This window comes from Myodes glareolus, chromosome 16 (genome assembly GCF_982192425.1).
Source record: "Myodes glareolus chromosome 16, mMyoGla1.1, whole genome shotgun sequence".
Classification (NCBI taxonomy): Eukaryota; Metazoa; Chordata; class Mammalia; order Rodentia; family Cricetidae; genus Myodes; species Myodes glareolus.
In genome coordinates, this window is record NC_142041.1 from 26,797,320 (window position 1) to 26,819,684 (window position 22,365).

General features: G+C 46.4%; 1 protein-coding gene across 1 annotated transcript in view; it reads right to left on the bottom strand.

Moving 5' to 3' along the window:
• The window catches only part of Tmeff1 (transmembrane protein with EGF like and two follistatin like domains 1), an 81,576-nt gene extending 65,660 nt beyond the window's left edge, over nucleotides 1-15,916 (bottom strand). Inside the window, exon 1 of the mRNA XM_048419765.3 lies at nucleotides 15,727-15,916. Coding sequence (XP_048275722.2) covers nucleotides 15,727-15,901 — 175 coding nt within the window. The 5' untranslated portion in view covers nucleotides 15,902-15,916. The remainder of the gene's footprint in view (nucleotides 1-15,726) is intronic.
• Between the last annotated feature and the right edge of the window lie 6,449 nt (nucleotides 15,917-22,365).

A 22,365-nucleotide genomic window follows, 5' to 3' on the forward strand; every position in this document is an offset into this window, starting at 1 on the left:
GTTATGAAGGCCGTCAAAACTCAGCTCTCCAAATAAAAATAGTTTGCACAAAAAAGCACTCAGAAGAGTGGCTCAGAACAAAACTACTTTGCCCTGGTTACCAATCTGCCCATCATCCACTTCTCAAAATGTAAAACCTGTCTCCAGTCTCATTAACGTTTCAAGGCTGGGAAACAATGCACAGGAGGGGCAGGAACCCTGCTTAGCAGGAGCAAGCGCTGCCAGATGCTCCTGTTGTTGGCACCACTCACTAGAGGTTCAGCACGCAGTTCAAAGCAGGGCCCCCGCAGGCCTTCGGGATGATATGGCTTTGTTACCACCTTTCAGGCACACAGGAAAAAAGTCTGCTTGGCTAACAGTCATAAAGAACCAAAAGGGAGTAAACTCAGTGTGACCACAGAGTTTCGGTCTTCTCAATCTGGGCTAGATAGCTGAGAAAAATTATTAAGAGTTACTGAGCTATCCTGAGCATTGGTGGAGTGTTGAGTGACATTTCTGGCCTCTACTTACGAGGTGCCAGGGGTCACTCCAGCTGTGACAAGTCAAATGCCTTCAGACTTTACCACACACGTCACCTGGGGAGACAAGATCACTCCCAACTGAAAAGTACTGTGAAAATGAAATCAAATGCACTTTGTTCTTCTCTAGCAAGGGTGCCCAGCCCTTTGGCACTGTGACATGATGTCTTCTATAGACCACACTAGGCCACCTTTGTAGCTATCCTGGGGATACATGCATCCCCTGCGTTGCAAGTAAGACATAACCTTCAACACCAATCACGATAAGCAGCAGCCTCCAAGATCTTAGCATATTACTAGAAACATTTGCCATTTCATAAAAGCGACCTACATATAACTCTAGAGCAAGCTAAGGTTCAAAGTAGAAGTCCCAGACGTAATAACACCTTAACTACAGCAAAAGTGGCTTCCTCGGCCACTCAGGAACTGGCCTTCCTCTCTCTTCCTATCAAAGCATTTTCTTCAAAGTCAACAAAATCTCACTCTAACAATATGGCAGCTTTTTTTCTTAAGTCTTCTATTTTTTTTAATTTATTTATTGGGGGTAGGGGTACCACAGTACACACGAGGAAGTCAGAGAACAACCACCACATGGGTTCCAGTGTCATAGGCTGGTCAGGAAGCACCATTACCTACTGGGCCATCTCAGTGACCCTCCAGCCCTTTTCTTGATCCTTCTCTAGCAGATGACACTATTTCCCTCCCATTCTAGCATAATCTTTATTGTCCTCCAGTTCTGGCCACTTCTTATTGGATCAGTCCTTTATCACAGACTGTCAAGCCCAGAGCAATGCATTCTTAACTACCCAGATTAATCAAAGTATGCATCCTTTAGAGTAGGTCTGCGGCACAAGGAATTCTCCAGGCTACAGACACGCTGCAGAATGCCAAGAACACGTTAACTCCCATCACGGGAGGATGTCTTTATGTTTCAGAGCCACCCAACCTAGTTAAGCCCACATGGACGTCATTATAATTATGTGCGCCAACATTTCACAGGAGTGAAAACCAATTGTTCCCATGAAAGGTAAACTAGGAGACGTGGAAAAGGTGAGCTGCTTCAAAAACAAATGGATTCCCATTTACAATTCTGCATCTAGAAATCTTATGAAAAATGGAATCTGTAATTAATTATGAATATGCTTTAGTCAAGGAGGAAGAAACTATTCTCAGGGGAAAATTCTATACCTGTTTTCAAAATTATCATCTAATAAACTATATATGTTCAAGTTACAATAAAATATTCCGTGCATTCATGAATCATTTTAAATTCATGAATCATTTACTTAAAGTAAATTTCTCAAAAAAACTAAATATCAGAGCCCTACTGGACCGTACGACAAGAGGGCTCTTACCACATCCAAACACTTTGTCTTCGGCCGTCGATCATGCCATCCTCTCTGGATTGCGCCCTGGCAGCGTTCTCCATCAACTAGCTTCAAACCCTGCTCAGCTTTCACAGCCTTATTAATGCCAAATTCACTCGTTTCATCTAGTTCGAGCTCCAGGCTGCACAACTAGGGAAAGCCCTTTCTGTGGCTGCTTCCTGGGGCCTCATTAACAACAAAAACGTCCCTTCCTCTCTGGTGGAGTCCCAGCTGATTCCTCACAAGGCATATTTGAAGATGTTATCTTGTCTTCAGAAACACACTTTCAACGGCTTTATAATCACTGTCTACATGTTCCTTGTATTTGGGGGAAAACAACCCCTTTTAGAAAAGCACAGCCACCCAAACAACAGCCCCTCATGGGTGGTTTTAGTCCCCAAATGATGTTCTGGAACATGTGTACACATGTGTACCCAGCTGCCAGTTAAGCAATCCCATGATGGCCCCTATGTAGGCTGAAAACTAAAAATACGGAAAGGTTAAACATTTACAAGATCCCCTGCCTGAAACAGTGTGGTACAGTCATGACTATTACATACCAATTTAAAGATTCATTTTATATAATCCACAAATATTTCATAATGACTATGTGAACGTTTAATTGAAAAAAGAACATAAAACTATACATATATGTCGTTATATTTTTATATCCCTACAGGAAAACCCAGTTGGGAAAAATAAAGAATGGTAACAGCAACTGTCTTCCCACCAGTTCTACAACGAGCAACTGCTCCCCTTTTCAGGCTTCTATATCAGTTACTATTTAATTGGGGGTGGGGGAGGACCTCAAGGTGATTTCAAGTCAAACCAGAAGCAGTTTGCTACACCACGGACAAACTAGGGATTATAGGGCTCAATGAGGGCCGAGTTCCCATGCTTGGCCTTTTTGATTCAATGACATAACGTGTTCAAAACATCAGTGTCTCGAATAAGTAGACCCAGTACACGGCAAAGATCTGCCCCCTCCCGAGATGTGACTTCAACTCCTAACCCATCGGAGAGGCCCCTCTAGTGACGGCAGCTGAAACTCTAAGTCAGGGCAAGTCAAGGAACATATGTAACTTGTTAACTTCAAGTTCCAGCAAATCGTTAAGAATTACAAATCAGGGCTGGAGAGATGACTCAGTGGTTAAGAGCATTGCCTGCTCTTCCAAAGGTCCTGAGTTCAATTCCCAGCAACCACATGGTGGCTCACAACCATCTGTAATGAGGTCTGGTGCCCTCTTCTGGCCTGCAGGCATACACACAGACAGAATATTGTATACATAATAAATAAATAAATATAAAAAAAAAGAATTACAAATCAAATTTTCTTTAACTTGTTGGCTAAATTAACATTATTATTACAGTCTCTATCTTCTCTCAGGACATGGTGGCAGAGAAAATGAACTTAGTATTCCATAATGCAAACGCGGTCTACAATGATATTAAAATGCATTAATGGCAGAGACAGACTACAACTTCTCTAAGCGACATGTGAATGAAAGAAACTGCACACGTGCCTGACGCACAACTACATCTCCAGTACCTTTCATGCGTTCTGCAGGCTCCTGCCAAAATACCTTGGCTAAACAACACTCCCATCCTACCAACCCTGCACCTCCACACACACACACATCTTTCCCTGCTGCCTCCTTCGGTTCTAAACGTGTGTGTCAGGATGTTCCAGGCAAGGTGACAGAGAGGACACGGCTGCAGGTTCAGATGGGAGAACAGACCTGAATGGCAAGCAGAGGAGTAAAAACACCCAGTCCTGACCAGAGATGCTGGACAGCAGTGCTCCCTCGCTCTCTCACACCCTCCCTCGCTCCCTCCCTCCTGGTTCTGATCTCCAGGATACTGACACTAGCTTGGCAACCCTGTGTGTTTTCCTATCACAGATGCATAAAGTGAATCTATTATGATGCTTATTAGAAATAATGATGACAAAATCTCTACAGTTCCTGACACAATACATTCAGCTTTTTTAAAGGCTTTTTTTAAACGGGCAAGGTGCAGACTAGAGACGCAGCTCAATGGTGGTGTGGTTACCGAGCAGGCACACAGCCCTGGGTTCAAGTTCCCAGGGCACAAAAAAAGTGCAATAACTAATTTTTTAAATCCAACCTTTTGTAATGCCTATAGAAGAATTTTCAGGGATGGGGAGATGGCTCCCTATGTAAAGGACCGGCCATGCAAGTGAGGACCTGAGTTGGACATCTTGAAAACTATAAAAACTAGACACATCGTGCAAGTCTCTATAATCCCAGCACTTGTACCCCGAGATAGGAGACGGAAACAGAACTGCAAGCTCACAGGCCAACTAACCTGGCACACATCGTGGAAGAAAAACAGCAAGGAGACCAGGTCTCCAAAGGGTGGCTGCGAGGGCTGACACTGAGGTCCTCTGATCTCTACAAAGGAACCACACCACACATGAATGAGTGTGCGCTCACACACCCATCTGTGAAGTACAGTTCTCTCCTGCAGAGATGTGCAGTTTCTTTATTAGTCTGTCTTTCTGAAATATTATTTTTAGCTTTATGATTATCTCATATTACCTTCCAAATCAAAAAGACTGTATGCTGCGGTATGACGAGCCTTGAAAAGACAGCGAGAGAAAGAAGCCAGGCACACAAAGGCCGTACAGTACAAGATTCTGCTCATATAAAATGCCCAGAATACAGAAAGTCACAGACACCAGTCCTCTGTAGCTGTGAGGGAGAGGCGAGGGTTAATGGGACTGGTGGTTCATACCTAACAGTCTGATTCAGCTCTCTCTCCCAAGTGATGGACATGCTCTTGGATAGGCGGGTAACGATGACATTAGGCATATGAAACCCACTGAACTGCAGGTTTTAAATGGCAAGAGAGATATCACCCCTTCTGTAAATCAGATTAAACCATCATGGTACTGAAATTGGGAATCTGACACAACCAAGGGACATGTACAATAATGCGGCATTTAAGGTATTGTCTGGCACAACCTCCAGCAGTCTCCTGGCTTTTCCACTTATCAGTCATGTGATCGTAGTAATTAACCACTCTGTAGAAGAAAGATAGGACCGCTCTTAAGATGCTAAAGATAGAGAAGCACCTTAGAGCAAGCAGCATGTAACATGCAAATGCCATGGTCTCTCTCCCCTACCCCCCATGTGTTTCTCCTCTGGGAACTCACTTAAACACCCTGTGGGAGTGGTCCTGACACCCCCCACCCAGGGAGGGGTCAGGACCTGGCATGCTGGGATTTGGAGTCCAGACCAATACAACTCCCAGGCCTGGGGACTGGGATGGATGCCAGGGATGAGGGGCTACGCTCCCAACTCAACAGTTATACTCTCGTTTTTTACTTTGCGCACACATTTGTTTACATACATGTTTCAGGATTTTCTAAGTGTAGTTAACAGACTGCCTCCATAGACCATTTTCCAAAAGTTAATAAATCTGAACATATAAATACTGGCTTCTGATTCTATCCCTAACCTCTGGCCCTTGGTGTCTGTAACTAAGTAGACTAGAAGGAGGCCAGAATCCAAGAACTCACCCACAGAGACAAAAAAAAATCTATATAAAAACAGACTGAAAATTGGCACTGGAGAACTGGGTATTAACTGCTTTAAAGGAGGGAGAAAACTTTTTTTTTGAAAGCTCTTACTACGCAGTTTTGACTAACCTGGAATTTTCTCTATTGACCAAGCTGTCCTCAAACTCAGAGGTCCGCCTGTCTCTGGGTCTCTGGGTGCTGGGATTAACCACTGCCCCTCCCCACAAAAATCTGAACAGATATAAGGTTTAACAATAAATTAAGTCGCCTAATAAACAAAATGTATAGACTGAAAAAAAGCTCACGACTTAAACATATAGTTCTAAAATACAAGAACTATGCCAAGTTCATAAACCCCTGATCTCTCTCTAGAGAGAAGCTAATAACAGAATTAATAGTAACGCATAAAAATAGTTCTGTTACATATTTAAAGATGCCTAAATGGGTTGAAGTCACCACCTCACCAAACTTAAAAAGAAATTTAATTTTTTTAATCCATTAAAGAATCTACGTATGTAGGAAAAACTTAACGAATATCAAATTAAATGAAGATGACTGGCTGTAAGAGAAAAAAGGGAAATGATGTTGAAGAAATGGAAGGTGGGTCCCACACCCATCACTGTATGCTAACACAACCCTACTGTCTGGTCACACACCCATCACTGTATGCTAACACAACCCTACCTTCCGGTCACACACCCATCACTGTATACTAACACAACCCTACCTTCTGGTCACACACCCATCACTGTATGCTGACACAACCCTACCTTCCAGTCACACACCCATCACTGTATGCTAACACAACCCTACTGTCTGGTCACACACCCATCACTGTATGCTAACACAACCCTACCTTCCGGTCACACACCCATCACTGTATGCTGACACAACCCTACATCTGGTCACACACCCATCACCACTATGCTTGACCCAACCCTACATCTGGTCCCACACCCATCACTGTATGCTGACACAACCCTACCTTCCGGTCACACACCCATCACTGTATGCTAATACAACCCTACTGTCTGGTCACACACCCATCACTGTATACTAATACAACACTACTGTCTGGTCACACACCCATCACTGTATGCTGACACAACCCTACCGTCTGGTTGCCTTTTCTATAAAACAGGAAAGTTCCCGCTGTGCCCCACAGCCATCCCCAGGTCACTGAACGTCTCTCTACATTCTCCAGCATCACCAAGCTAATTAATGGCACTGTGCCCATCATCTCCTCACTAGAACAGGGCTTTAGTCCTAAAATTCTAATAAAGAAAAAAGATAGCTCAGGATAGCGACACAACATCATGTTCCCAGGACCAGGGAGGTGAAATCGGTCCAGCCTTGGCTACATAGAGAGACCACACCTCATGAACGTAAGTCGGAATCAGAGCACCTTGCCTGCAGGGTGCTCCTTCCCATCAGCCCCACGAAAACACACGTGGTAAAGAGCAGAACACACATCATACGTGTGTCATTTGTGAATGGGCCTATGACAGCAGAAGGAGCCCCGTCCTACTGGGGGAAATCCCAACTCAGAAAAACTAAAAGGTAAATCCAGAGATGGCTGAATATGGTAGCCTGAGAAAAGGCTTTAAAATGCCCTGCAAGAAGGTCTAAGTTATACACAAAGGCAAAAAGTGCGACAAATTATGAGACAGTTTAATGTACATTTCCTAAACAAAATAACAAAAATCCCTGTAGAAAAACCTATGTCATATTTGGGGGTTTTAATATTTTATTAACAGATGACAAAATAAAAATTAAATTTTCAGGGAAGCTAGGGAGCTGTTCCAGTCAGTAAAACGTTAGGAAACTTAAAGACCTGGGTTCAGACCCACAACGCCCCTGTAATGGTCAGGTATGGAAGTGGGTATCTGTAATCCCGGCACTGGAGAGGCAGAGTGGGCGGATCCCTGGCTCTCACTGGCCTAGCCAGCATAGCCTCATCAGTGATCTCCAGGATCAGTGGAAGGGTCTGTCTCAAAAATTCAGCAGAAAGAGACTCAGAAGACACCTTACATCTACCTCTGGCCTCCACACAGACTATCCCTATGAACATGGACACATTCATATTATACACACACCAAAAAAAAAAATGTGCAGACTAATACAGAGAATGAAGTAGAAGCAAACGGCTCAGTGGTCAAGAGAACAGACTGTTCTTCCAGAAGACCGGGGTTCAGTTCTCAGCACCCACATCCAGAGGCTGGTGGCTGACTCTAATCCCAGCCCCAGGGGATATTCCGCCCTCTCCTGGCTTCTGTGGGCACCTGCATGCATGTGCACACATACACACAAAAATAAGATAGATCTTCAAACACTAAATTAAATCTTTCCCATTATGGGAAGCCAGTTTAGCAGAGGTAGGCTCATAAAGAAAAAAGAGACAGACAGACAGACAAATGGAGACTAAGTGAGAAAACAGCAGACCCATGAAGTGAGAACGACTGTGGAAAGACATTGTGAGACCTCAGCTAGACAACGTGGATACACTCCTGTGACTCACTCTTCCGAAACTGAGAATTTTTATAAGTTTAGTAAAGTAAGAATTAACATGGAAACTGAGAAAACAAGGAACTTCTTTTCCTAGAGTGTAAATCTCTCATAAAACTGATTCTCAAAACACAATGTCAATATTCACCCACTTTTAATCTAGAAGATCTATACAGCACATTCTCAGATCATCATACAAAACCATTAAGCAAACTAGCACACCTAAGTTCGCGTACTGTATAACCGCAAGTGGGGTGGAACCGTATTTTAAGAGTAGAATGTAACACATTCAGAAAGGGGAAAGAAAAGGCAAAGTGTAAAAAGAGGAAGTGCCGAGGCAAAAATGAAGAAAATTCAGGGAAAATAAATATGATAAAAAATATCATTAGGGAATTTTAAGAAAAATATTATAACCAGATAGTAGAGTAAGTTTCAAAGACAAAGAAGAGGTGGATTCAAGAATAGGATGAAGTCAGGAAGAAAAGCCATCCTGAGTGAAGCTACTACTTCCCTGAAAATCCTTTGGCCACTGATGACCAACCATGGAAGAGTGAGGAGAGGATGTTCGCGGGGGTAAAGGGAGCGGGGCACAGCACAGGGAAGGCCACACTCAGGCAGGAGGGTGTGCAGGCAGAGAATGTGCAGAACGGAGCTCCAGCCAACGTAGTGACGGTGAGGAGAAGGAAGGCCCGAGATCTCGCCTCCTCCGGGCCCTCCACCCCACACTATGCAGCACAAGCCTTTCGTAGGACGAGAGATCTGGGGGCGATGCAGAGGATACAGGAAGCAGGCTAGCTGCTGGAGGACCCAGGAGTAACGATGCCACGCCTGACTCCTCGCTGACCCACTGTGGCCATGGGAAAATGGGGGCCCAAAGTTGCCAGTATCCCCAAGCCTTGAAAAGTCTGAAACCCAGATTTTGAGTGAAGCCTTCAGATTTCATTGGTACAAAACCAATGCAACTCTTTGAAAACACCCCATAGGCTGAACAAGCGTCTCGATCTCTTTGGTCATCATACTGCCCGTTTTTTCCTGGCCAGTTCCAGGCTCTGCTTTCTAAAACCGCAAGGCCAGGTGAACTTTCTAGAGAGACTCCCTGTCTTCAGAACAAGTGCTGACCTTTCAGATGGGCCTTGAATGCCTGCAAAGAGAGGGTGGCAACCTGTGCGTACCTCCTACCTGCCCCACCACAGCCTAGGGCAGTGTATTAGTTCCTGTCCTTCCGTCCTTCTGGCTGCAGCAAAACCCCTGACAGAGCAGCTTAACCAAGAACTTATTCTGGCTGATAGCCTGAGGGTTCCGTCCATCCTGGGATGGACGTCCAGGCAGCAAAGGTTCAAGAGAGCTGCTCACAGGCGTCCAGTCAGGAGCTGGAGATCCATGACTACTGGTGCTCAGCTTCCTTCTCCTCTAGGAAATGGTGCCTCCGTCCTTCAGAACAGGGTCTTCCCACCTCAAGGACCCTAACCAAGAGAATCCCTCCCGGGTGCCCAGGAGCCTCCCTAACCCCTCACAGCTGCCCAGATGTGCCTCCCAAATTGGAGATACACAGGCAATACTCCTGAAATGCCACCTCCATCTTCCCAGCCCAGTGCCTTTTCTAAAGCCACACTGTCAACCTAGCGACACCCCTCCCAACTCTCTTCAGTTTTTGTGGTCACTCTGTAAATAAATCTGCAGTGGGCAGCTAAACTCTGCCGGGTGCCATTCTAGGGACAGTGCAATCTAAGTGAATAAAACAGGCAAAAATGCCTTGGTATGGAACTTATAAAGGAAGAACAGAAGCTCAATGGACAACAGGGTGGGAGAAGAGGGGTTCCACAGAAGGTGCTGAAAGCAGCCGTTTCGGGAGGCCAATACTTGAAGGAGGTGAGGGGCTACATGACTGGGGCCAGAAGGCTCCGGGGGAAGGTGACCTTCCACTACCCCCCAAGGTCTGACCCAAGTGCCCCTTACCCTAATTCCCACAAACCAGGACTGTTGATCCTCAGCTCCCTGTGCAAACCTTCCTCCAGGCATTCTGTGGGTGTGAACACAGGCAGGAGAGACTGGTGAGGAGCAACTGGGAGGTGGAGGGGGAAGAGGAACCATCATCAGAACATACTGTTTGAAAAAAATCTATCTTCAGTAAAAGGAAAAAGAATGGTAAAGTTGTTTACAAATGATACAGTTTTGTGTTGACCATTTTAAGTATATAAACACTTCCCAACATCTCGCCCAGACCTCCTCCTTTTCTCTGGGGAAAACAGCCCCCTGTTTTCTTAAATAGACCACACTAGCAATCCAGCGGCTTATGAAGTCTGTGCTCCTTTCAGAAAAGCAGAAGGTCTGGAAAATACTTGTAATGCTTTCTGCGGAATCCAAAACTGTTTCTGTTGTCTTGATCTCAAATCTAATTCAAAGGCAATTCTTTCCATCGCTTCCCTTTATCAAGCCTTTCTAAGCATTGCACAAAATAGCTTTTCCTATCTATACTTCTTAACCTGAGGAACATTCATTAAATTACACTCACAAGTACTGTTGGCATAAACAAGTCTGAGAACAAACAGACCTGATTCCTGGTAGGCAGGGAAAGTAAACGGCACCCAGGTAAAATGCAGCTAGGGAGGAGTTTTATTACCTGAATGTGTGCTGTGAACCATCCTGAGTACGGTGATTGGCTAACTAGAGATGTCAAAATTAAAACCAGGGGCTGGGTGGTGGTGGTGCCTTTAATCCTACCACTAGGGAGGCAGAGGCAGGCGGATCTCTGTGAATTTGAGGCCAGCCTGGTCTACAGAGATCATTCCAAGACAGGCTCCAAAGCTACACAGAGAAACCCTGTCTCAAAAAACCAAAGGAAAAAAAATTAAGGCCAGAAGAAGATTTAAGTAGATATTTCCATTCACCAAATAAGATTTACAAGTCACCAATAAGTACATAAGAATGTTTAACCTCATTAGGTCATTAGGAAAATGCAAATCAAAACCACACTCGCACACAATCCCACACCCGCCAGGATGGTTGTAATCAGAAAGAAACACAAATGCTAGGGAGCATGTGGAGAAACTGGAACCCTCACACGTTACCAGTGAGTGTAGAGAGCACAGAAACTTCAGAGCATAGTCTCACAGCTCCTCGATAAGTAAAAGGTATGAGTTACCACGTGAGCCGCCGACTCCGTTGAGTGTACAGCCAAGAGACAGAAACAGCAGGAGTGGATGCACAAATGTTACCACATCCACACAACAGAACAGCACTCGGCCCTAAGAGGGAATGTAGTGCTAATGCATGGGCGAATGTCAAAAATGCCATATTAAGTAAAAGAAGTCAGATACAGAGGATATCCTAAGGTGTGATTCCACGTCCCTGCATGTTCAGAGTAAGGGACTCCATGGACACCACACAGACTAGTCAGTGGCTCAGGAGAGGTGGCCGTCAACAATAGAAGGTCTGTTTTCAGGGTGAAGCAATGCTCAAGGATTGTGATATTTATTTAGTTACTGTACTATTCTTACTGTACTGGTTTTTTTTTTATTCTGATTAGTGTTAGTGGTTGATAAATGCTAATTAGGGGGAGAGGGAGATCCAGATGTGCCAGGCAGGAGTTTCCACTGTATATGCTTTGTAAGAGAATGAGCACCCCTACTCTGACTGGCATGTCTCCGAGGGCAGAGGTGGCCTCTCATATATTTCCCTTGATATCTGGTATGTTAGAGAAAACCACCCACACTCATTCAGAGTTCACTAATTAATTAATAACCATATTTTACATATCAGAAACCTCAAACAGTACACTAACTAGAAAACTCCTTGTTTATTCCCCAGAATTCCGAATGAGCACTGACAGGCTCTTTTCTTAACCTGATATTTATGTCATCTATCTGTAAGATTCTTACCATCACATAACATCTAGAGGACCCACTTCTAACCTTCCTGACATTTCCTAAACCCAGTTAACATTCTCTGTCATATGTCTATCACTGAATGCCACTGGCTGGTCTGTATTTTTCTACCTTTTAAACTACATTCCCTGTTCTAGAAATGTTTTATATATATATATATATATATATATATATATATATATATCATTAGCCTCATTTGTTCTTCCAAATACTTCTAAAGCCCCCAAGCCAAAAGGGACTCCTATTACAAGTGCGGGAAATGCCATCTCCAGCTATCTAGTCTCTTGAGCTTAAGTTTAAGTTCATCTTCACAAATGTCACATAATAGCCACATTTTTTTCCCTTTGGATAAACAGAGAGCTTCCTCATAAATTAGATTTTTAAAGCGTAACTGGAAATAAAAAGATGTAAAATCAAAGGAAAACAAAACAAAATACTGAAGCCTAAAGTCCAGAATGTACAGCGTACTGTGCAAAGAGATTAATAGAAAGAGCTCACACAGATGAGAGAAGAAATGGGCCTACTGCTTAGGGAAGATGCTGCTCCAGCCAGAGACGAAAGGGCGGCACAGGCTGCCTTAGAGAAGGAGCATGCTCTCCAAGCTGAGGCTAGGACTCTAAGTAAGGGGAGGACACCTGAACTAAGTGACATGCACCCTGAAGAGCCACAGAACATGGAGCCCACTCCAAAGGACATTTCCTGGGCAAACCAATTGTGCTCAGTGATACTGAGGAAAACTTTCAGAACATACTTAAAAAAACTACTGCTAAATAGTTACACTATATTGATAAGGAGCCAGTAGACCTCTGTTTTAAAAAGGGGGGAACACAGATAAAGAAAATCACAGAAATTAAATAACATGACCTCCATTTAAAAAAGAAAGGGGGGCACACAGATACAGAAAATCATCTATGGGTAAACTTGTGACCTAAATGTTGAAACTTTCTAGAATAGGTAAAAGTGTGTGTGTGTGTGTGTGTGTGTGTGTAAAGAGAGGAGAGAGAGAGGAAGCACCAGACTCCTTATGAAAGCAGGCTCTCTATATAGGGCATATGCTCTTCCACTAGAATGGAAAAAGGAGAAAGGCACGGTCTACCAAGATGCTCCGACCGTATCGTTTAAGGATAGTCTGGTGAATAAGATGGAAAGTGTCGAACACCAAAAGCTTGAAATCCACCAAACTCAACTAAGAAGATGCACTGCTCGAGCGTCAGGTTAACTACCACTCAACAAACTTCCAGTACAATGCTGCGGGATCCCACCCTTCCTATATAACTTCTGTTGATAAAAAAACCTAAGACTCATCTTCATACTTACAGATGCCAAAGCTCTGAGTAACCCAGCACCCACAGCCTGACAGGATCAGACTCCATTAAAGATTACAGAAGTCTGAAACAGCAGACCAAAGAATATACCAACAGCGAGTCAAAGCCAGTGTGCAGCTCCGAAAGCTCAATCACATCCTGGGTTCACTTCAGTTTACACGGCAACGCCGGGGTGTGCCATCCCAAGCGGTGTTCACACATGGATAGTGTGCCCATACTGGACTGTTACAGTACTCAAATTCATCAACTAAAATGTGCATTTCCCTTGTGAATCGTTTCTTCAACTGGAGAGTTGTAAGAAAAATCTGCCAATATGCACTGGAGAGATGGCCCAGCCACTGGGAGAACTTGCTGCTCTCACAGGGGACCTGACCAGCACCCAGCACCCACATGGTGGACAGCTCAGTTCGAGGGAAATCTTCTCCTGCCTTCTTCTGGCATCTGCAGGCTCTACATGCATGTAATGGACATACATGCCGGTAAAACACATAAAATAAAAATAAAATATTGGTTCATTTTAAAAAGTCTGCATTTACTATTTAGTTAAAACTATTTTAGATCTAGAATTATTATACTTCACCTCCAGAAAACATTTAAACGGTCTAATTTATTTGCATTTCTATCAGTGACAAATATTCCTAAAGGAAGGCTGAGATATTAAATCCAAGTCTGTTTTAATTGATGAAACTAGGAGAAATCAAGCAATCTGCCCCAAGGTAGAGCTATGCAGCAATGACCATGGCCTTCAGATGGATCCCTTCCTCCCACACCCTATGAGTCTCCTTTCTAAACACATATCCTATGCTCTAGCTCTAAAGAATCAGAGTACCCAAAAGCATCCATCAGCAAATACTATGCTTTGCTGAGGACAAATGACACACACACACACACGCGCGCGCACACACACACACACACACACACACCAATAACCATAACACACAAGAAAAATATTTTGACATAGTGTGATCACCTACAAATGATAACCTTTATCTGCCACCTCAAAAGAGCTACTGGGATATACAAACAGCTTACATTCTAAAAGACTGACTGCTTACTATAAAGCATTAGCTCATTCCAATCACTATTAGAAAAACAGAAGAGGTTTTAGGGGTGGAAATGCTTTTAATGGATATGCCATTGTTAACAGTCCTCAAACCCCTCCCCCCTCATAAAACATACCACGTGAAAATTACTAAAAAGGTATTCGGTGTTTGGGCTTAACCCCTCCCCCAACCCGCCCCCAGGTCAGCATAAACCTTCTTGTCCTTAAACCACTGCCCCATAAAGAAACCCCTTCAAGAAGCCCCAGGTACAAGGTTATCTGGCAGGCAGGCCAGCAGACTCATGGTGGCTCTCAGGTGCACCCTCCTCCCCTCTTCAACCCTAGTTAAAAGGACGAGTGCTGGGCTGGGGAGAGATAAAAAGCCCAAGTGAGCAAGGGCTGGCTTACTAGGTCTGCTGGGTCAGCTGCAGGAGGACCTCCCCTCCCCTCCCCCCAAAGAGAACCTGGAAGTCGCTCCTTGCCCCAGGGCCCGAAATCTCCTGGCTCCTAAGGGACTCCTTCCCGAAAGGCAGGGGCAACTTCACTGCCCGGCCCCCTCCTCCCCTGTGTCTTCCATTAAAACCCCAGCAAGCTCTTTGTTTCCAACAGCTGAGGGAGGGCAGGCAGCCTTAGAGAGAGGGGAGAGGTCACTCACTCCCTGGCTCCCCTGGCTGCCAATCTCCAGATCCTCCCCCAACACACACACACACACAGCACCAATTCCCTCTCTTTCTACAGTACTTTAATTAACCCGGGGTTACACTAGCTACACGGGGCACTCTCTGAGACCTAATTACCTTTCATTCCCAAATCCCACACAAGCTGACTCCCTTGCTCCCTCCCTCTGTCAAACTGGGTTCACTACTGGACTCTCTTCCTTCTAAATCCATACCCCAGAGCGGTTACCTGAGCCCCAAGCTTGGTACATACACAACATACAAAACACTTCCTGGGCTCTCCTGGGACTCCCTCCTGTCCTGATTGACAGACATGTGGACTATACAACCCCCGACACACACACTGCACCCCTGAACCCAAACAACAAACATTCCACTCTTTCCTTTTACCCACATGACCTCTCTGAGACTCTGGGTGCCCTACGGAAGAACCCCCACCCAACACACGGTCAGTCCTCAGGCCCTTATCCTCAGTCCCCCTGATCCTCACCATCACACACACACGCACACGCACACACACACTCCCCTTGAAGACTGGCCGTCCTCCCTCTCTTGAGGCTTCATAACACTTAGCACGCGCTTCCACGAGCACACCCACGATCGCTGCTCCGCCTGGCGGAGCCTCACCTGCTCACCACGCCGCAGGGCCGCCCTCGCCCGGCCACTCGACACCCACGGACTCACGCACGGCCACTCCCCATCCCCAACGCAGGGCAGGTCCCCAAGCTCGCACCACCAACTCGCGTCCTGCCCTCAGCCCGGCTCCCGGGACTCCCCAGCACGCAGGTCCACACCGGGTCCTCCCGCGGCGGCCCTGAGCGGCGGAAGGGAGGAGCCCCAGGGGCGGGCGCCCGCCGCTCTTACCTGAGCAGTTGATGCTCTTGCCTCTGCCTCCGGGACAGTCCCCGCTACCGCCCGTGGGTTGGTTGGACGCGCGGCTCCCCGGCAGGCAGAAGGCGAAGAGCAGAAGCACCGACGTGTAGCCGCAGACGGCGAGCGGGGGCGCGGCCGGCAGCCGGAGCGGCGCCTGGGCGCCCATGCTGTCGCGGCCGCACGGCGGGGAGCGCAGGGAGCGGCAGGCCGGGCGCACCGGCCCCGCGCCGCCTCCTAGCAGCCGCGCCGCCGCCCGGGGCAGCCCCGCAGCATCCCCGCCAGGCCCCGTCCCTCCGCGCTCCGGACGGCCTCGCTGAGGGACCCCGGCGCGGGCGAGGGGCGCGGGCGCGCGAGGGCAGGGAGCGCGCCGCGTGGGGGACACGGAGCTGGGGCGCGCGCGGGGGGCGCGGGGCGGGGACGGGCGCAGCCTCTCGCTCGCAGGCTAGCCTTCCCTTTGTGTCCGCGCGGCCGTCGCCGCCGCGTCACAAAGACCCCGGCCCGCCCGGTGAGGGGCGCGTGACGGAGCCGCGGGCGGGGAGGGAGCGGCGACCCCGCCCCGCGCACACCCCCGGCGCCGAGCTCCGCCCCTCCCGGGGAGCCATTGTTCCTGAGGCGGGCGGGGGCGCGGGCCGGGGTCGCTGATCCCTCCGGCTGGCCGGGCGGTGCCGAGGATGCCCGAGAGCGCTCCGGACCCGAGTCTCGGAAGCCCTTTGTGAGCCTTTCCCACGCGCCTTCTAACCCTACGCGAGCCCAGGTGGTCTTTCGCGTGTTTTCCAGGTGGAGGGAAAGGCAAAGGTGACTTGTCCAAGGTCAGTCGCAGCCCAAGAAATGGGCAGGATCTGGATTGGTACCGGAGTTCTCGCTCCAGCTGTGCACTTCTCCAGGGGGATGGCTTAATCCCCAAGACTCTCCGGACCACCGGGTTCCTGGATAACTATATCCCTCGGCTGAATCCTAAAAGTGCCTTACCCTTTCCACGCCTAATAGCAAAGATTTAGAGTGGATTTGCTATATCCGAGGCCTAGAGGAAGCTCTTAGCCTGCATTCTCTCCAGTTCTTTTTCACAGCCCTACAAAGGACTTTTCTTTCTGATGTTTCCCAAATGAGGAAGTTGGGACCAAGAGTCTCCCAGCGCTCTGACGCCCAGGCCCACTGCCTGTTCTGCAGACCTACCTCCCCTTGCTAGGTGGTAACTTTACTGGGACACAGGCAATACGATGACAGGTCGAGTTCTTGCAAGTTTTCTGCTTTTTTCAGTCTATTATGTTGCTCACTTCAGAAGGGATTTTAGAATCTCGTTGTAAAATTAAGAAACACGCAAAAAGCCACTCTAAGAAAGCTACAATCTAACTATAAGACAAATACTGACGATAAAAGTCAAAAAGAGAAAGCTGACCAAAAGGAAAAATGCAGGCAATGAAAATATGAGAAAGGTTTGAAGACAGCTGAGAGATGGCTCCGCATTGAGGGCATTGACGGCTCTTTCAGGGGCTCCAGGTTGGATTCCCAGAATCTACACAGCAGCTCACAACTATAGCTCCAGGGGATCCCTGGGCCCTCTTCTGGCCTCAAAGGGCAGTGTGTAGGCAGTTGGTGCAGGCATATGTGCAAGCAAAACACACATATACATTGCAAATAGGTTTACTTTTCAAAATAATTTAAAGCCCGCCATGGTGGCGCATGCCTTTAATCCCAGCACTCAGGAGGCAGAGGCAGGTGTGTCTCTGTGAGTTAGAGGTCAGCCTAGTCAGCGAGGGCTGTTACGCCGAGAAACCCTGTCTCAAAAAAACAAAAGATTTAAATCCACTACAAATAAAGGGAAAGAGTTAAGCCATAAAAAAATTCCCTTTGGATGAATATTAACAAGAGTTAAAAGGATTGACAAGCTTAACGTTATTCATTTATACATTTTGGAAGTAGGTCAACCATTTGGGGAAAAAACTTTCAGTGTGTTTTCCTAACGATACCAATATTGGAATCTATGCTTTAAAGATGGTTTGACAGGACACCACAATGAAGAAAGGAAGCTGCTCATCACAGCCTTGTGTAACAATAACACCAAGCCCCCGTGAGCATCTGTGAGGCCTGAAGAATGATTGTCTCTGTGGGTCTCTGTGTACAGTGCTTGATGGCTGGGTTAATGTTTGATGGTATAGAAAAGGGGATAGTAGTAAGTGTGCATAAGAAATCCCTGGGGACTGGAGACGTGGTTCAGAGGTTGAGTGCTTAGTGCTCTTGCAGGGGACCTGGGTTTGGTTCCCTGCACCCACATCAGGTGACTCCCAACTGTCTGTGACTCCAGTCGCAGGGAATCTGAAGCTCATAAACTCATGCAGGCACGCATTAATGGATAATCTTTAAAACAAAAACAAAAACCTTGTTTTTCTAAAACACGCATGTGTACCAGCCAGCCCAGAGGAAGGTCAAGACTGCTGCACTAGATTACATCACCACTGACTTTGGAAAAGAGGATTGTGGGTAATAGGTACTTGTCCTTCATGCTTTTCTGAATTTTTTTCAGTAAAAGAAACTTGGTTGTCATAGTTTTAAAAACTATTTGCTTTGGAGTTATACTTCTGTCGTGCTTTTTAGTTAAATAAATCTGCATTTCTATCGTTCTTCTATGGCTTGCCTAAAGCCTCTAACTGTTGCCTGGTACTTCCTAGTGTCCTGAATCAAGAGTGATCCCAGCCCTTCCTGCTCAGTCCAGCCAAGGCCTCCTTTTGAGTCTAGTCTCCCAGCAGCTTCTTTGCTAAGCTTGACTTCATGGATGCTTCTTCCACGAGCAGTGTCTTCATGCTCCCAACCCCCGTATTCTGCCTTAAATTTCCATTTGCCTGCTGATCATAGCCAAAAAAAAACAACCTTAGTTTAAATTGAAAGCAAAGCAAATAACCTTAGGTCATACTTCACTATCCCATCCAGATGAGGTAAGAAAAAATCAGCACGGATTTTTCCAAAGTGTTCACATTGAAAAAGATTCTGAGGACTCTACTCCGGGGACGAAGGATTTCTCTGACAGAAATCATACAGTATACCGAAAGGATTTCTCATTTTATTCTGTGGTCAAAGAAGGAAAAGGATCTTAGAGGTTTCATAGAAACTCCATCATACATGTGAGTATTTGTGATTCTCAAAGAACATATAACGAAAGGATGTGGGACCACTCTGGAAAAATCCACCCAGAGAGCTTAAAGGGGGTGTGGATTTCTGAAGAGCACTCCAGACCGTCTGAAGGAAGCTTTAGTATCTATTTCTCTAAAAATACTCAAATACCTCAGATGTTCTGCCAAGGTTAGAAACCCCTGACCTAACCTTGATCAATCAGCCATTACTCCTTAACAAACAACCATGTAATTTCAGCATCCTGAGACAAGAAGCTTTTCTCCTAAGTCTTAGATGGTTTGGACTAAGACTGGAGCAGCCCTGCTCCACTTCAACTGCAGATTTAGTAGGGCTTGAAGGGAGCAGCGGCTCAAGGAGGGCGTCTCAGGGCTGGGGCTGTGCAAACCGTTCTCTCCTGCCGCTTGTCCACATCTGACATCCCACCAGCTAAAGCCAATCTCGAACAGAAACCCAAAACCTAGGTGGCTCAGTAGGTAAAAAGTGCTCACCATATTAGCATGAGGTCCTGCATTCAGATACACACATACACGCACGCGCGTGCGCACACACACACACACACACACAGAGAGAGAGAGAGAGAGAAGCAGGGTGGCAGTGTGTCCTTGTACAGCCCCAGGGCTGGGGGTGGGTGCAGGCAGGAGGATTCCCAGGGCTTGCAGCCTAAAGGACAAGCTGTAGGTTCAGTGAACAACGACCCTGTCTGAAAAACTAAAGGGAAAGACTAGGAAGATGGCTCAGGGTGGAAGAGCTCCTGCAGCACAAGCAAGATGAGGACCGAAGTTCAGAACCCCAGCACCCGGGGAAAGCCAGGAGTAGTGACAGGTACCTCTAACACCAGCAGTAAGGGCAGAAACAGATGCATTTCTGTAAGCCCAGGCCAAGCCGACTTGCCATTTAGGGGTTCGGTGAGAGACCCTGTCTCTAGGAAATAAGACACAGGGTGATTAGAGCTGGACTTACATCCTCTACCCGCCATGGGTACATGCCTCAGGCATACACAAACACACACACACACACACACACACACACACGCGCGCGCACACACACGTACACAAAAAGAAAGAAGTACAGAAGTGAGTCCAGACAAATGTGGAGTGGATATTTTTGAACAAATACCTATTGTGGATCCTGTGCTTGAATACCATTTGTTTTGGTATTTTGAAAGAATGTTTTCACCCCCAACTAATAGAAAACTCTAACTTAAACAAAAAGATTGGGAGCAGGGGCTCAGGACTTTGTTGTTGTTGTTTAAGCCAGAGGCAGTGCCTTCTCCATGAGGTGTTTTTTGTCCTCAGTAATGAAGCTTGACTGGGGAGAACAGTCATTTCTTTAGGAACCCTTTGTGAGCAAGCACTCCTTGCGTGCTCGGCACCACGTCAGCCTCTGGGGGCAAAAGATAATCCTGTCCTTGCTGTGTGAGGGCGGGGAGAGGGCTGGAAATTAACAGTTACGGCACAATGTGATAAATACTAAATATAAACGTGGTTAGGGTGAGGACCGAGGAAATGACAAATCCTATTCCGGACTCCCAGCCCTGCCAAAATCCCGGCTTTGCAGGACCTCCTGCTGGCTGGTCTAGCTGTATAATGAAGTCCTGATAAACCTAATGAGACACCTTGGGGCTAACTAATTGGCCCTGGAAGGAGCCAGTCACAGTGCCTGAGCCAGAAACAGGGAGAGGGATAATTTATGGTGGAGCATGGGAACAGCCTGAGATTGGCATCTAACCCAATTTGGGAGTCTAGACCCCACTTCCTAGAGAAAGGCTGAGGGAATCGTTAAAAAGTGGACTGGGGAAAAATACTCATTTAGCAAATCAAGACTGAAAGTCTCCCAATCTCGGGGAATCCAGTGACCCTGTCCTGAGGAAATTTAGGGCCAAATATTGATAATATAGTTAACACAATATAAAGGAATAAAATTTCAGCATTGCTAACAAATGCTATGAAGAAAGGGGGGGGCAGACAAGAAATCACGAGGAGCGTCGAGGAGCCAGCTTAAGAGGAAAGTTCTAGAAAAGCAAAGGGCCTGTTAGGATGCCAGCCAGTGTTGAAAAGACCGGAGAGAGCAACTTGGCTGCCTCAACGGGTATCTCCTGAGAATTGACTACAGCTTAGGTGCTACTCAGGGCACAGAGAAACAGCAGTGAGAAAACAGCCACTGCTGTGGTGGGCCTTACAGTCAAGTGGGGAGACGCAGATTATAATAAAAACAGAAGGCGAAACTCTTGGGTGACGGAATGGTGATAACTCCCGTTCCACTGAGGACTCTACATCCCAGATCACATCAGGGCCAGTGTGTGTGTTGTCACCGAGCCTCCTACCAGCTTGTTAGTGCTATTTTCTTTTAATAGATAAGGAATAAAATCCTAATGAGGTTAAGTACCTGAGATCACCAACAATCAGAGTCATCTGGTTCTTCTAGCCCTAAAGTCCCACCGTACCACCAACTAGGAGGGGGAGCGCATCATTGTCTGGCAAGATGGAGTAAAGATTGGCACTATCAAAATGGCAGCCAGACTCCTAGCGATAACTAAGAGATGTGATTAGCTTTGGTGACCATCAGGTGAATGGTCTAAAGAAAACATATATATGTTCAAAACAAATGCGTGTTATTATCATGAAATTATGATAACAATATAGCCTTAAAAAACAAATGAAACACTTGCAACGAATAGTTGGAATTGGAGGACACATGGTGAGGGAAATAAGTCAGACACAGAAAAAGTGCCTCAGGTGCTCTCCCATATTTGGATGCTTAAACACATGAACTTCTAAGTAGAATAGTGATAATTAGAGATGGAGAAGGGAGCAAAGGTCAGGGGAGGGTAAAAAGGTTGGTGGGCTATGACTAATGCACTCTGTATGCTTGGAAATATTAAGCGGAGCGCCATTGATATGTACAATTAAAATCGCTTTTCTAAAATTAGACTACAGTGAGGAGCTGGATGTGTAGCTCTCTGTAGAACACATGCCTAACTTGGTCAAGGCCCTGACATGGAGCCCCAGAATCAATTGATTCTCAAAATTTTAAATGATAGCCACCAAAGGGTGTGCACAAACCCTCCTTGGCACACTGCAAATATGCTGGATAATTTTGTTCGGATTCTTTGATTGCACGATGCCGAGAATCTTCTGAATGCTCCAGTGGAAGGTGCTATTATTGTTACCCACATCTCTCTAATGATCCTCAATTATCTAAGTGGAGGACGGGAGCCAAGGAGGCTTTTGCAGACATCTAGTCTAGCTCTGCCTGAAGGAGATGAGCCTCCCTGCCGTAACTCTGCCAGTCTGAAAGCCTTGTCAACCAAATAGCCCCCCAAATAGTAGGTAGAGGGAGGAGCTGTCCCTCGACTCTCCACCAGGCCTACTTGTCGTTCATTGGTTCAGCACCTCTCTAAAGACAGAATTGAGGTTTGTTATTTCTAGATATTTCAGCAAACAGAACAATTTCAGATGTGATTCAAACATTTCTCTAGTGGTTTTAGCTTATGAAGGATTTTGC